Here is a 14,802-nt window from a genome sequence, read left to right as displayed (position 1 = left end):
TGATCTTGAAGTTCATGACCAAGGTTAAATTCAAGATCACTATCAAGTCCGTTACTCGATTTTCTACAACTTTTATATTTAAAGTTTTTCGTGGAAACTTGATCCTGCAAAGTTATCCGGGAGTTTCGGTATTTTTAAGACACCCTATATGATGTTGAAATATTATAATAATAGTGAATCATATATTACGTTTATATGTAACATTAAAAGATTATTGCAATATTGTATTGCGATATATCCCATCTCAAATAGCAAGATGATGTCAAATGACGTTTTTGTTATGCCTTATGGACATTAGAAATGTTATTGAAACGTTATTTAAAGTCACTTGCTACTTTAAACGTTATACATCGCATTGGAGTATAAATAAAATATTTCAAGGATAATATAGGGTATCCCATTTTAAATGAGTCAGGCAAAAATCTCGAAAAATATGAAAGATATTAAGAAACGTTTCAGACAAAAAAAGAGTAAATAGAGTAAAACATCTAACACTATTTTTTCTTTCAACAAATAATTAGCGAGATATCGTAAGTTAAATATTGAAAAAGTTACCAAGTTTTCTTTAAATATTTCAAAAAATATTAGACAAATAAAAAAATGTTTCAGATAAAAGTTGTCCAAATTAATTGATAGAAAAAGAAAATATAATAAAAAAATAAGATTTCCATTTAAAAAAAGTAATAATCAGTGAATATCTCGAAAGTGGCATCATCTGTAAACAATATGATATAGTTATTCTATGTCTCCCTTGAAACTATACAACTTTTGTCTAAACCATTTTTTCTAAAATGTTTAGTTTTCAAGATATAGCAGTTGTAAAATTTTAGAATAAAGGCAAGAAAGTCCGAACTAAAAGATGTGAATACATCACAGAAAACTGAATCGTTTACATCTTCGGGAGGTAAAAATGATTAACAAACATAACATCTCAAATCTAACGATAACATTTCAAATCTAATATTAGATTAACTAATATAAAACTAACTCTTTTGGAAGAAACATTCAAGTATTGAGTGTTTACACTCAATTATTCGAATTTACTCTCAATATACTCAAATTTGAACGTCTTTTTTCGTAAAAGTATTTTATAACTTTACAGTATTACTATTAGGTAAATCGGAAAGTTCCGTCCGTTTAGCGACAAGTAGCTATAGCTAGAATTGTCGTTAACCTGTAATGTCTAAACGAAGCTTAATAGTTTGTTTTGACATCTGTCAATAACATTCAGTACATAAAGGTATGCGTTTGCATCAATAACATTGTTTTTCACTGCAACGAAAATGTCAAAATTTAAGCCAAATAAGCGTCATTTGCGCGAAGTGTTAATCTTTTGCTTCAATTGGAAGAAAACTGCAGCTGAAGCTCATCGAATGCTTGTAGAAGTTTATGGTGATAATGCTCCTTCCGATAAAACATGCAGAGAATGGTTTCGACGCTTTAAAATTGGTGATTTTGACGTAAAGAACAAAGAGCGTTCTAGACTGCCAAGAGTATTCGAAGACGAAGAATTGCAGGCATTCGTAGACGAAGGCCCATGTCAAACGCAAAAGTAACTTGCAGAAGCATTAAATTGTGTTCAATCTATTATTTCCGATCTGTTTTAAACCCTTAGGAAAGGTTTACAAGGAAGTGAAATAAGCCCCATATGAACTGAAGCTAAGAGACATTGAAAGGCGAAAAACCACCTGCAAAATTCTGCTTGCTAGGCAACGAAGAAAGGGGTTTTTACATCGTATCATCACTTGGGGGAGGGGGGATGAAAAATGAATTTATTTTGACAATCCCAAACATCGAAAAACTATTTACGATCCCAGCTAACCTTCGACATCAACGCCAAAGCAAAATATCCACGGAAAGAAGGCAATGCTCTGTATTTAGTGGGATCAGAAGGAGACAGTCAGCACGATAACGCGTCTCGCATTGACTGTCACGAGGGCGTCTTAGCGCTTTCACGCCGCGCGACAGTCAACGCGAGCTGCGTTATCGTTCAGCACCTACGCACACAGCTTGCCGCGGAGCGTCTATAGGTTGCGCTGGGCGCCTAACTTTGCGCTGTTATAATTAAAAAACTATTACGATTTTCACATTATGTCACAGGACTTTTTTGTTCCTCTCACTTAGCTCTATATTCCTACGGAGTCCGTGTCCCAAAGTTCTGAGACACCCTGTATATGCAGAAGTCTTTTGCTATTAAAGAGAATAATTACTTCATAAACAAAATAATAGATTATTTTATTTACTCTATTCTTGTGTCTAATGACAATTGTCCACAGCTGACAATTATTATTCTTCAGTTGAGGAATTATAGTAAATGTTCCATCTACAAAAATTACAACTTTCCCATTGTCACTTATAAGTGACTGTAATAATTTGTCAATAAAAATGACGGCTTTGATATTGTTATTTTTATTGACAACGTCAACAATAAATGAATTTGAGGATCTATTTGTATTAATTTTTTCCAGTTTCCATCTTCTAAACAGTTATCCAGATCATTTAGATCTTCTAGGATCCGTCCAAAACATTTCCTCTTTTTAAAACGATGGATGGATAGTTCTACATTTTTTACATTTGTCAAATTAAGTAAATGGTCATATCTAAGTGTTCATGTAAAAATTACCAATCTAAATTAATAAATATTCCTTTTCATAACAATATTTAGTATTTTTTATCTTACTCATTTTCACTCACTTCGAAATTATTCTTTGTTTTATTTCTCTCGTTAATTCATATAACCGGGACGCCTCAATTTCTTTTTTTATTTCCGACAATGGAAATGTTGGTCTGTCGTGATTCTTGTATGTCCCAGTTAAAATATAACTTCCATCCACAATTTACAAGCGTGCATTATATTTAATAATTTTGTCTTTCCGGAAGCTACATTCATAATATCTGCCAGAAAATTATTATGATTACTTAAAATGTTAGACAGCTATCACTAATTAAGTTTTCTCTAATATATCTAATATAACTCTCTAATCTAATAACTCTAATATATTTCCTTACTTTGTATTTCTGCAGGATTTATTATGGTGAAAATGATACTCATCATGTTCTACTTTTGGCGTTTGAATCTTTGCAATATTGCACTTCTTTTCCATTATAAAGAAAAGTTTATTGCACTTACAATGACGTAAATAATATTGCCACATGTATTACTTTTTAGTACAAGAATGTAAAATGACAATTCGAAAAAATAAAATGACAATCGGCGAAAAGTAAAATGACAATCGGCAAAAACAATATCATGATAAAGCGCGAAAATTATTTACAGGCAATTAATTTATTTGCAACATATTTGGAACAAATTAAAAAATATTGAAGATATAGATTTGTTGTTAGTATTACATTCGTTATCAGAATTAAGTTTGATAATAAGAAGAAAAAGAGAAATAAATATATAGATATATTTATAGTATCTGTTCTCCTTTTCATAATTCTTGATGTTTCATTTTTTTTACTCCTTGATTTCTCACGGCTGTTGCATCTTCCATTTTCAATATATGATTTTTCATCTTGCTAAAAAAATGTTAAAGCATCCATCCTCGATGTTTTAGAAACGCTCTCCGTTTCTGAAACCACAATCTGAAATCACAATAATAAAATTTTGACATATGCGAATATAGGTAACATATCCACTTTGTTAAAAGAAACCAAAATCAACAGACAACAGAGTACAAGCGTAATAAACACCGAGAAAGCCTGTTGAAGGCATCAATTAAAGTAAGATGATAAATATATTTTACGAACTTGCTTTTGGTTTGTTACGTCAATCAGTCGTTGCACTGCTGGTAACAGATATATTCTTATATTCCATGTTAGATATAATTTCAAGTTTTCCTTCACCAGCACATGGTTAACTAGGAGGCTAAAATAATAAAATTGATTATAAAGCAACGATCAACCCGATAACATGTGCAATTACTTTCAGCACATAGGTGCTTAATACTTTATTTTATATAAATATAAGTTACTTATCTGATATTTGTTCCTTTACTTTTTTATGTGTTTCTTGTTTTATGTTGTATAAACTTTATTCCACAGCTGACGATGATGGCACATTGATTCCAGTGCAAAGAACGATGCTGCATGAGTGATGCGCATCAAGGCACACACTGACAATTTTGCCCCGCAGATTGTTCTCCGGCTATAAATGTTCTGCAAGCACATGGTTTGCTGCGAAGCTGAAGCAAGAGAATAAATGAAAGGAAAGAATCGGTCCGACAATATCCACAGTCACACCGACAGCACGTACATAATTAATCTTTTATTATATGTAAACACATATATATATGAATATTAACTCTTATCTGATATTTGTTTATCATCCATTTGTTTTTCTGCTATTTTCCTTGTGTAAACTCCTCTTTAATCTTGCACAGATTTCATTTCATAGTTAACGATGTTGGCAAAATGACTCCTCTGCAAAGAATTATGCCATAAACATGAATGATATTATGATGTATCAAAATTTAAACACACATTACAATTATACAATTGTATACAATAATAATCTATTAATTTATAAATATATATATTCACACATTATAATTACTTTTACCTCGTTTCTCTCCATGCACTCCACATTTCCACCTATTCGCGTCATTTTAATATATTTTTATTTTAATTTGATGCCACATTATGTAATTTATATTAATATTTATGAGGAATTACAATTCTTCGATATTTATTGTTTACATGCACCCACATCTGTCAAAAAGGTTTCACAAACTAACAGACTTACTACTTAAACAGTGTTACTAATCTACAGAAATTAAAATTATATCGTCTAGAGATTTTCGTTCGTACCAATACTATCCCTTCCACTTTTCGAGAAAATGAAGTCTAAAAGGCCTATCCAGACAAACTTGCATAACCGTAACCATAAACGTATCGTAAGAATTGACCAATCTTATGTCTTACATAAGAACGCCATGTTGTTGCACAGCTCGTAAACATAGCACATGTGTAGCGTTGAAAAATTTCATAACGTTGAAATTTCTATGGTTATGCTATATGCTATGGTTATGCTATATGCAGAGCCAATCAGAATAACAGGTACAGGATAAGATTCTTTTTCATATTTGTGGTCAATAGATTTTCGAGCTTATGACATCAGTGAGGTTAATATTATAAAGGTTAAAAATATTTTAAAGTACGACAATGGAGTTCGAAGATGAATTAGAGGAAAGTATCGCGTATGAATATCAAGAAGAAGACATTGATACACTTCTGATAGATATTATTAAAAATTACCCATATATTTTCGATAAAAGTATGGCAGATTTTAAAAATGTAAACAATAAAGAACGTGCATGGATGGAAATTTCTTCTATTTTAAAATTATCAGGTAATATCTTATTATATAATGTACTTTATAATTATTAATATAGAATATTCTTATAGTTTCGTGTCCTGTATTAATTTATTTTTTTTTTTAGTTGAAGATTGTAGGAACAGATGGCAAAGGTTGCGAGAGAAATTTCCTCGTGAAAAAAAAGCTAGACTGTCAAAAGAGCGAAATGACAGTGGAGCAGTAACAAATCGATGCAAATTCTTATTATATGAAAATATAAAATTCTTAGATACATTTGTTAAATCAAGAAAGTAAGTTAATTGATTTGTTTGCAGAATGGTATTAACCCAGATAGCCAAACCCGCAAAAGCAGAATCCCACAGCAGATCCACAGTCTACTGTGTCCGCATTAAGCTCGTGTTCTGTAGACTGCTTTCGACCAGGCTTATTCTCTCTGGTCGGACACAGTTTCTGTCCACAGAACATGAGCTTAATGCGGACATAGTAAGCTATGGATCTGCTGTGAGATTCTGCTGTTGGCAAACGGCTGTTAGGGTAAATAATAAATATGTTATTTTCATATAATTATTTTAATACTTTCAGGACTTATACGAATATAAAGTCAAAAGAAACACATGCTGTAATGCGTAAGCCTACAGCAAAACACCTTAGCTGTAGGCTTTACTATTATGTCTTAAGCCAGCGGCACACGGTGCTTGTTTTCGTGCTGGATTGCTTGCTGGATGAAAATACTGCATTCTGATTAGTGCATTTCCATTCATCTTCGGAAATGTACCAATCAGAACGCAGTATTTTCATTTAGCAAGCAATCCAGCACGAAAACAAGCACCGTGTGCCGCTGGCTTAAGACATAATAGTAAAGCCTACAGCTAAGGCTAATATTACATGAATCGTACGACAAACTTTTCGGATACATTGATTGACGTACACGGAGCAATCCTAGAAATATTCTGTTTGTTAACTAATCAACGTATTCGAAAAGATTGTTGTACGACAAATTTTATTATTAGCCTGAGGCTGATTTAGGTATGAGGATAATTTAGGTACAATTACCGCGAAAATATGTTATTCTAACTCAGTAAATTCTTTATTTAAAAAAAAAATTTACAATTTATTCATGGAAATAAATTAATATGTATAAGTCCACCAAGTCGTATATATTTTTTTGTGTTATTGTTATACTGATGTTACCATACTGATATTATAGTTGTATACGGTGTGATCCGGCAAGGCAAAATAATTTATTTAATTTTTATCTGAAACTTATTCTGTAAAGGAGTGTTAGAATTTTCTACATTATAGTTGCATTCAAACCATAATTAGTTTGACCTCTTCAAAACCTCTTGACAACCTCTTCAAAAAATGATCTATGATGTATATTTTTAGGTCTTTTATATTAATAACATGTTTCTTCAAAAATTCAGTCTCGTAAGATTTCTACCAAGGACGCCAGTATATTATCATTAACCGGTTGATTATATGGCTTGAATAAATCACTTAAACTTTTAAAGATAAATTAGAAATTTATTACGATCATCGTCCTCCAAATTCCTATATGCCCTAAGAGAACTAAATTTATTTTCGATTGATATTAAATCTAATGTTGCACATAAAATTTTATTTAACTCCTGTCTGTTCCTTTCCAATTTGGAGTACGACCCGGCGGTTACAACAAATGGACATGATTGACTCTTTAATTTTGAAATTATTTCCGTTCCTAAATTCCAGTCCCTATGATTAAAACTTGATATGTCTCTTAATACAACAAATGTAACAAATACAAACTTATGCGATATATGGACGAAGAAAGCGAAAGTACAAATAAAATAAAGGTAAATGGAGAAATAAAGCGCTAATAACATAAAAAATAAAATTCGAGTTTCACATCCATTCGATAAATTTATTGTTCGACGTTTTTCCGACACAGTTTTCTTGATACAACTGGCTTAAATATCTTGAAGAGGATTATTATCTAATCTTTATCTTTATAATCATCTTTTTAAGAGGATAATTTAGGTTTTGTTACTGTGTAAAAATGTATAAATTACCGTGTAAAAACTCTAACTCAGTGCATACTTTATCTTAAAAAAATGTACAATTCATTCATGGAAATAAATTTACGTATATATGTCAATTCGTACATCATCTCTTGCGTTATTGTTACAATAATATTACAAAATTGATATTATACTGAATTGATATTATAATGAATATATTATATGTATACGAGAATTTTAAGTGGTATGAAAAAGCAAATTTTTCAAATTAATTCTTATGTGAAACTTGTTAAACAAATTAGAGCAACAGATTTTTCATATCGGCTGTAATTCGAAACTACAGTAGGTTGCTGTTGAAAAATATTATCAATAATGTATACTTTTACTTTTATCTATTATAATAATGATCTTCAAAACTTCAATGTTACAAAAGTTTTGCCAATATTGAAGACCCTGCACTATAATTAACCGGTTTATTATGTAAGTTAAATAAATCACTTAAACTCTTAAAAATAATCAAAAACTTATTACGATAAGATACGTCATTATCCTCCAAATTTCTGTATGCCTTAAGAGAACCAAATTTATTTAAGATTGGTGGTAAATCCAATGGTGCAGGCAGAATTTTATTTAACTCCTGCATGTTCCTTTCGAATTTGAAGAGCGACCCGGCGGTTACAATAAAAGGACAAGATAAACTTTTTAATGTTGGAATTATTTCCGCTAAATCCCATTCATTAAGATCTGCTTCAAATGTTATAATTATATTTGGTAGCTTATATAATTTAATGATGTTAGCATAATCGCGAAAGGACATGCGGCAACCTTGTATCCCGAATTTCCTCTTAAGTAGTTTGCAGAGCTCACAAAGTTCGACATTTACGTATACGTTCTGCATTTCTGATCCTATCAATACAACTTGTAGATGATTTAGTTTCTTTGCTATAGTATGCAGCAAGGTTTCCCAGGCTAGTATATATTGTGCATCTACAATATTTGCGTGTATTATATGAACGACATAATGCGCATCTTGTATATGTATAATTTGATTCATTATTCCATAATAATACAGAGTCAACGGTCCTGATAGGTAATCAGAATAGAATTTCTTTAAATGATCAGGTTGGTAACTCGCAAATGTTTCAATGAATTCTTGCATGTTAACAACATTGAGCATAGTGACTAAATAAACCTCTGAAAATTTATTATAAGTTACTCTATAGTCTAATTGTAAGTATTGATCTGCTTGGAGACACGACTTCAATCTGGCGCAATTTGAAATGTAATGATATTTCAAAGCTTGTGCATGATTCGAACAATAGTTCACGCAGTAGCACTCCGTACAAGTTTGAAGATTACGTTGCTCGTGACAAATAAAACACGATTTAGCAAACATGATCATCTGTACTTCGTACGGCTTCATATCACGTTGCAACTCCACTTTGACTATACGTAAAAGGTCTTTCCTCGACTTGACCCAATTGTCCCGAACGAAATTATGATTTAGCCAAAATATCGGGTGACTATGTGAAAGCTTTCTTAAAATTTTGCAGATCTCTTCATGATTCGTTTTATCTTCTAATTCGTGATTGCTGCTACAGTAAAGAATCATGTTACACGAACAATCTATATTGTAATTTTCACGATAGAACTGCGATTTTTTCGGATCTTTCTTACAAATATGACAAATATTTGGATTGAAGAAGTTGCGATAAGTCTCAGTTTCTGGACGACTGACATTCCATGGTGAAAATAATGGATGTATCTCAGACATGCCGGTGTTACGCTCTTCTTGTTGACGAAACGACGAGATTCTTCTGTTGGAGATATGCCAATATTTTAATGTAATGAATATTTATGGAAACGCATTCTTTAAAATATTGATTTATAAGTAATATGCAACATTCGGTACCTCTTAACGGGAATAATAAAATTTTGCTTGCACGAGTTGCGCGTACACTTAGCGACTGTTCGGAGAACATCAAGAAAATATCTATATATTATGTTGTTATATTTGTGTATTGTGTATTGCTGCATGTTTATTTATATTTTTTGCATGTCTCAAGGAGCAGCAAACGAAATTGTCTTTGAAAATGTAACGAACCTAACTTCCTTTTTATTGAATATTATTACATTAATTTCCATTTATAATTTGTATTAAGTGGCTTAGTAAAAATATATATATATATAGATATAACATGATGCGCTTATTAAACGTTAGCAATATAGCCATCGGTATCATGCATCTTCCGCGGCATATATTAATCTCGTTACGATTTCCAAACAATATAAGTTACATTCCGATATTCACCGTCAGCACTGAAAATCTATAGTGTATGTGACACAAACTATATATTTTCAGTACTGGCAATGACTATCGGATCGCAGCCATAAACGCATACAAGCATGCGTGCAAATGGTTGTGTATTTATTTTACTTTGAACAGTCGAATTCCACGGAATATATTGTTTGCTCTATGGAATGCGCCGAAGCCGAGCGTATCTGCAAAGTGGTTAATTATTATCCATTCCTATCCATGCACTGAAACACTTTCACTAATTATCCAAAAGGACGAACGCACTTCCTAACTTAAAAAAGAATTAATACGCAACATCTCCGATACAATGACACTTTTTCGTCTTCTTGAGATCAGAATATAATAATTCTTATAGGAAGAATAATATCGTACTTAAATACAATAAATTTAGTTTTCTTTGTTGGTGTACCATAATATAGTATACCATAATGAACGTAATATAATTTTACGCAGTATGGCATAACGTAAGCCGACTTCTCCATCAAATGCACTTGTCGAGTTACTTCGAAATTTAAGAATCATTCAGAGAGAAGAAAATATATGTTAATATTACCTCTTGGCAAGAGAGAGAGAGAAAGAGAGAAAGAGAGAAAGAGAGAGAGAGAGAGAGAGAGAAAGAGTATGTGTGTGTATGTGTGTGCATTACAAAGGATTTTTAAAATTGCTTTCTAATGGTTAAGTTACATTTCAGTGTTTTTCAGATTATTATATTTGTTTCCAGTGGAAGCGTCATGTTTTTGACTGTTTTAGAAGATGACTGACTGACGGCACTGACAGACAGAAACTTGAAATGTCCCTTAAAATAATAAATATGATAAACATATCTCTAATATGCGTGATAGACATAGAAACCAAATATATAATAATAGCAAATAAAATATAAAATAACAGTAGATCAGGAAATAAAATGTTAATATCTTAAAAAATAAAATTCGGGACGTACGTCTATTGGATAAATTTATTTTTTGATGTTTTTCTAATATAGAGAAGATTTTAATGTGTACCTTTAAAGGATATTATACATATATTATTACCACGAAAAAATGTAATTCTAATTCAATGCATTCTTTATTTAAAAAAAATATATAATAATTCATTCATAGATATAAAATTATATATATAATTCTATTAATTCATACATCACCTTTTGCATTATGGGGTTACAATAATGTTACAAAACTCATATTTTATATATATACGGAAGTTTTAAGTTTTAAATGAAAGAGCAAATTTATCAAATTAATTATTATATAGAAGTGTCAAATAAAGTAGAGCAACAAATTTTTTACATTGGCTGCAATTCGAAATCACAATAGGTGTACCGCTGGTCAAAAATATTATCAATAATGTATACTTTTACTTTTATCTATTATAATAATGATCATTAGAAATTCAGTCTCGCAAGAATTCTACTCACGAACAACTTGAATCAGTATTATTCGGTTTTTTATGTAACTTGTATAAATTACGTAATTTCTTAAAAATAATTAGAAACTTATTACGAAAAGACACGTCATCGTCCTCGAAATTCCTGTATGCTCTAACAGAACTAAATTTATTTTCAATTGGTGTTAAATCTAATGGTGCACGTAAAATTTTTTTTAACTCGTGCACGTTCCTTTGGAATTTGAAGAGTGAACCGGCAGTTACAATAAAAGGACAAGATTGTTTCCTTAGTTTTAAAATTACTTCCGCTCGTAAATCCAAATCACTAATATCTGTTTCAAAAGCTATAATTACATTTGGTCGTGGTTGTGACTTTGATAAAAGCATATAGTCAAGATAATCGTCAAACTGCATATGGCAGTTATATTGAAACTCAAATGTTTTTCCGAATCGGACGCAGAACAAACAAACGTTAACTTTTACGTGTACATCCGTATCCAGTTCTGTTCCTATCAGGACAACTTCTAGATGCTGTAGTGTGCGTAATGCATGCAGCATAATTTCCCAGGCCAGTACATATTGTACATCTAAAACTTTTGTTTGTATTATATGAACGATATAATGCGAATCTTGTATATCGAGATAATCGCCTATCATCCCATATAGTGTCAACGGTCCTGACAGATAATCAGAATAAAATTTGTTTAAATGATCAGGTTTATAATTCATAAATGATGTAATAAATTGTTGCATGTCAACAACATTACGCATAGTGAATGTATTAACCCAATAGTATCTATAATAACATAATGGTGTACGAAATAAGTAATAATCTGTTTCGAGACACGACTTCAATTTGACGCAATTTGGACTGTGATAATTTTCAAAATCTTCTGCATGATTCGAACAATAATTCACACAAAAACACCCTGTACAAGCTTGAAGATTACGCTGTTTATGACAAATAAAACATGATTTTGCGAACATAATCATCTGTATTTCGTACAGCTTCATATCACGTTGCAACTTCTTTTGAACTATATCTAAAAGATCCTTCCTTGACTGGATCCAATCCTCCCGACTGAAATTCTTAGTTCGCCAATATTGCGGATATTTACGTGAAAGTTTTTTTAAAACGTCGCAGATCTCTGCATGATTCCCTGAATGTATTGATGCGTGATCGTGGCTACAGAAAAGAATCATCTTACACAAATGACATAAAGTGTAGTCTTCCTTAGATATCCGTATTTTTTTCACATCCAGCTTGCAAAGGTGACAAACATTTGGATTGAAGTGATTACGATAATTCCTGATTGAATAACTGTCCCCCCATGGTGAAAATTGCGGTGGTACCTCAGACATGTCGATGTTAAAATGTTCATATTGACGAGACAATGACATTGTTCTGTTGAAAATATGCCAATATTTTGATATAATGAATATTTATAGAAACGCGTTCTTTGTAATATTAATTTATAAGTATGTGTGGAATTCGGTACCTCATGGTGGAAATAACAAAATTCTGCTTTCACAGTTTACACAGACCCTGAGCGACTGTTCGGAGAACACTAAGGAGATATCTACATATTACGTTACTATATTTGTGTATCATTATATGTTTACTTATACTTTTTGCATGTCTCAAGGAGTAACCAACGAAATTGTTTTTGAAAATGTAACGAACCTAACTTCCCCTTTATTAAATATTATTACATTTATTTCTATTTATAATTTATATTAAGTGGCTTAATAAATATGGTGATGCGTGTATTAAACGCCAGCAATATCGGCATCATAGATCTCCCGCGGCATGCATTAATCTCGCTACGATTTCCAAACAATGTGAACTCATACGCACATGCGTACTTATAAGTACATATAGCTGTATCTATGTGTGTTTACTTTACTTTAAACCGTCGAATTCCATGGAATGCTTTTTGCCTTATGAAATGCGCCAGCGCCGAGCGTATTTGCAAAGCTGGTTAATTATCATCCATTCCTATCCATCCACTAAAACCTCCTCACTTATTATTAAATTAAATTATTATTAAATTATTCAAAAGGATGAACGCACTTCCTAGCTGAAAGAAGAATTAATACTCCTGCCAGCCGTTAGAGAGGTCATTAAGACGTCATTAGTGCGTCATTTGACGTCAGTCTACTACCTGGGACACAACAACTCCGATGTAATGACATTTGCTATATCTTTCGTCTTCTTGAAATCAGAATGTAACAATTCTGGTAGGCAGAGTAATATCATTCTTAAGTACAATAATTATACTTTTCTTTGTTCGTACACAATATACCACATTCAACATTATATTATATTATTTTTATAGTATAGCATAACAAAAGCTATCTTCACTATACAAGTGTAATGTCATATTGCTTCAAAATTTATTAATTATTTAAAGGAGAAGAAGAAATATACATTTTCCTTTATTGAAAAAGAGAGACAGACAGACAGAGAAAGAGAGAGAGAGAGAGAGAGAGAGAGAGAGAGAGAGAGAGAGAGAGAGCGAGAGAGAGAGCGAGAGAGAGAGAGCGAGAGAGAGAGCGAGAGAGCGAGAGAGAGAGAGAGAGAGAGAGAGAGAGAGAGAGAGAGAGAGAAAGAGAGAGAGAGAGAGAGAGAGAGACACAGAGAGAGACACAGAGAGAGACACAGAGAGAGGCACAGAGAGAGGCACAGAGAGAGGCACAGAGAGAGACACAGAGAGAGGCACAGAGAGAGACACAGAGAGAGACACAGAGAGAGACACAGAGAGAGACAGAGAGAGAAACAATGCATTTTTGAAACTACTTTCTGACGGTTGAGTAACATTTTAATATTTTTGAGATTATTATATTGTTTTTTCAGTAGAACCGTGATGTCTTTGTCTGTTTTAAAATATCGGCATTGACAGACGGGAACTCGAAATGTCTCTCAAAATAATAAATATAATAAACACATTTCTAACATGTGTGACAGGCATAGAAACCAAATATATAAATAAGATAACGGTAGATGGGGAAATAAAATGTTAATAGCTTAAAAACAAAAATTCAAGTGCTATGTTTATTCGATGAATTTATTCTTTGATGTTTTTCTGATACAGAGAAGGTTTTAATGTGTACCTTTAAGGGAATTATTCAGGTGTCATTACTATAAAAAAATGTAACTCTATTTCAATGCATTCTTTATTTTAAAAAATGTGTAATTTATTCATGGAAAACTATATACGGGGTGTTTCAGACCTTCCGGGTCACCCGATTTTTTCATAAACACGACATGTTAGAGAAAAATGTTTCAGACAAAAGTTGTAGGGTTTTAAGTGATATATCAGGTAGTGATATTAGTATGACCTTAAATAGCGTTTTCAAGGTCACGTGAAGATCACCTTCAATTTTTTAAATAGAACTCTCTATTTTTCATTACATATTCTTATAGTTTATCTCGAGAGCTTTGCAAAACTCTATAATAAAGTATTTTTCCATTAGGTACTTTGCAAGTTATGAGGCCTGAAAGTTAAAGTACCGCCGGCATTAGCATTACCCAAGGTGAACCACGTGGAGGCGTGCACGGTCGGATTTAGACCTCTGTTATGTGTGTATCATGATACGTGTGTAACTTGTTAAAATTATATGTATATATATAATTTTACATATTTTATATATAACTAAAAAGAGTCTGTAGGTTATATACAGCGCTTTAAAGCATTTGCAATTTGTTTAATCTATACATATATAATCTATACATACAATTGAATCTATACATAAGACCGAATTTCGCAGTGAAAATAGCA

General features: G+C 31.9%; 3 protein-coding genes and 1 long non-coding RNA gene across 6 annotated transcripts; 1 reads left to right on the top strand and 3 right to left on the bottom strand.

Moving 5' to 3' along the window:
• Nucleotides 1-2,987: 2,987 nt before the first annotated feature.
• On the bottom strand, nucleotides 2,988-4,902 carry LOC109504162 (uncharacterized). 2 transcript variants are annotated; one of them, XR_003112646.1, is made up of 6 exons: nucleotides 4,813-4,902; nucleotides 4,565-4,596; nucleotides 4,308-4,425; nucleotides 4,001-4,187; nucleotides 3,754-3,871; nucleotides 2,988-3,588 (listed from the first exon to the last, which is right to left on the bottom strand). It is a non-coding gene; the product is annotated as an uncharacterized LOC109504162 (long non-coding RNA). The 2 variants fall into 2 exon arrangements; XR_002162893.2 differs by lacking the exon at nucleotides 4,813-4,902 and having other exon boundaries at nucleotides 4,565-4,742.
• A 14-nt stretch (nucleotides 4,903-4,916) lies between these two features.
• On the top strand, nucleotides 4,917-6,103 carry LOC105186682 (uncharacterized). 2 transcript variants are annotated; one of them, XM_025297124.1, is made up of 4 exons: nucleotides 4,917-5,061; nucleotides 5,142-5,353; nucleotides 5,445-5,610; nucleotides 5,903-6,103. In XM_025297124.1, the coding sequence occupies exons 2-4, from the start codon at nucleotides 5,167-5,169 to the stop codon at nucleotides 6,060-6,062; spliced, it is 513 nt and encodes a 170-aa protein (XP_025152909.1). In that variant the 5' UTR covers nucleotides 4,917-5,061; nucleotides 5,142-5,166; the 3' UTR covers nucleotides 6,063-6,103. The 2 variants fall into 2 exon arrangements, with proteins under 2 accessions (XP_025152909.1, XP_011145360.2); XM_011147058.3 differs by having other exon boundaries at nucleotides 4,976-5,061; nucleotides 5,160-5,353.
• A 1,638-nt stretch (nucleotides 6,104-7,741) lies between these two features.
• Nucleotides 7,742-9,386, bottom strand: LOC105186687 (uncharacterized). The gene is made up of 2 exons (XM_011147071.2): nucleotides 9,230-9,386; nucleotides 7,742-9,134 (listed from the first exon to the last, which is right to left on the bottom strand). Exons 1-2 carry the CDS (start codon nucleotides 9,352-9,354, stop codon nucleotides 7,742-7,744), a joined length of 1,518 nt encoding a protein of 505 aa, XP_011145373.2. The 5' UTR covers nucleotides 9,355-9,386.
• Nucleotides 9,387-10,787: 1,401 nt separating this feature from the next.
• Nucleotides 10,788-12,639, bottom strand: LOC105186543 (uncharacterized). Its single transcript, XM_011146823.2, has 2 exons — nucleotides 12,520-12,639; nucleotides 10,788-12,425 (listed from the first exon to the last, which is right to left on the bottom strand). Exons 1-2 carry the CDS (start codon nucleotides 12,522-12,524, stop codon nucleotides 11,048-11,050), a joined length of 1,383 nt encoding a protein of 460 aa, XP_011145125.1. The 5' UTR covers nucleotides 12,525-12,639; the 3' UTR covers nucleotides 10,788-11,047.
• Nucleotides 12,640-14,802: the final 2,163 nt, after the last annotated feature.

Source organism: Harpegnathos saltator, unplaced genomic scaffold (assembly GCF_003227715.2).
Source record: "Harpegnathos saltator strain DR-91 unplaced genomic scaffold, Hsal_v8.6 scaffold17, whole genome shotgun sequence".
Classification (NCBI taxonomy): Eukaryota; Metazoa; Arthropoda; class Insecta; order Hymenoptera; family Formicidae; genus Harpegnathos; species Harpegnathos saltator.
Note: the sequence above shows the minus strand (reverse complement) of the source record. Positions and strands in the feature narration are given on the sequence as shown.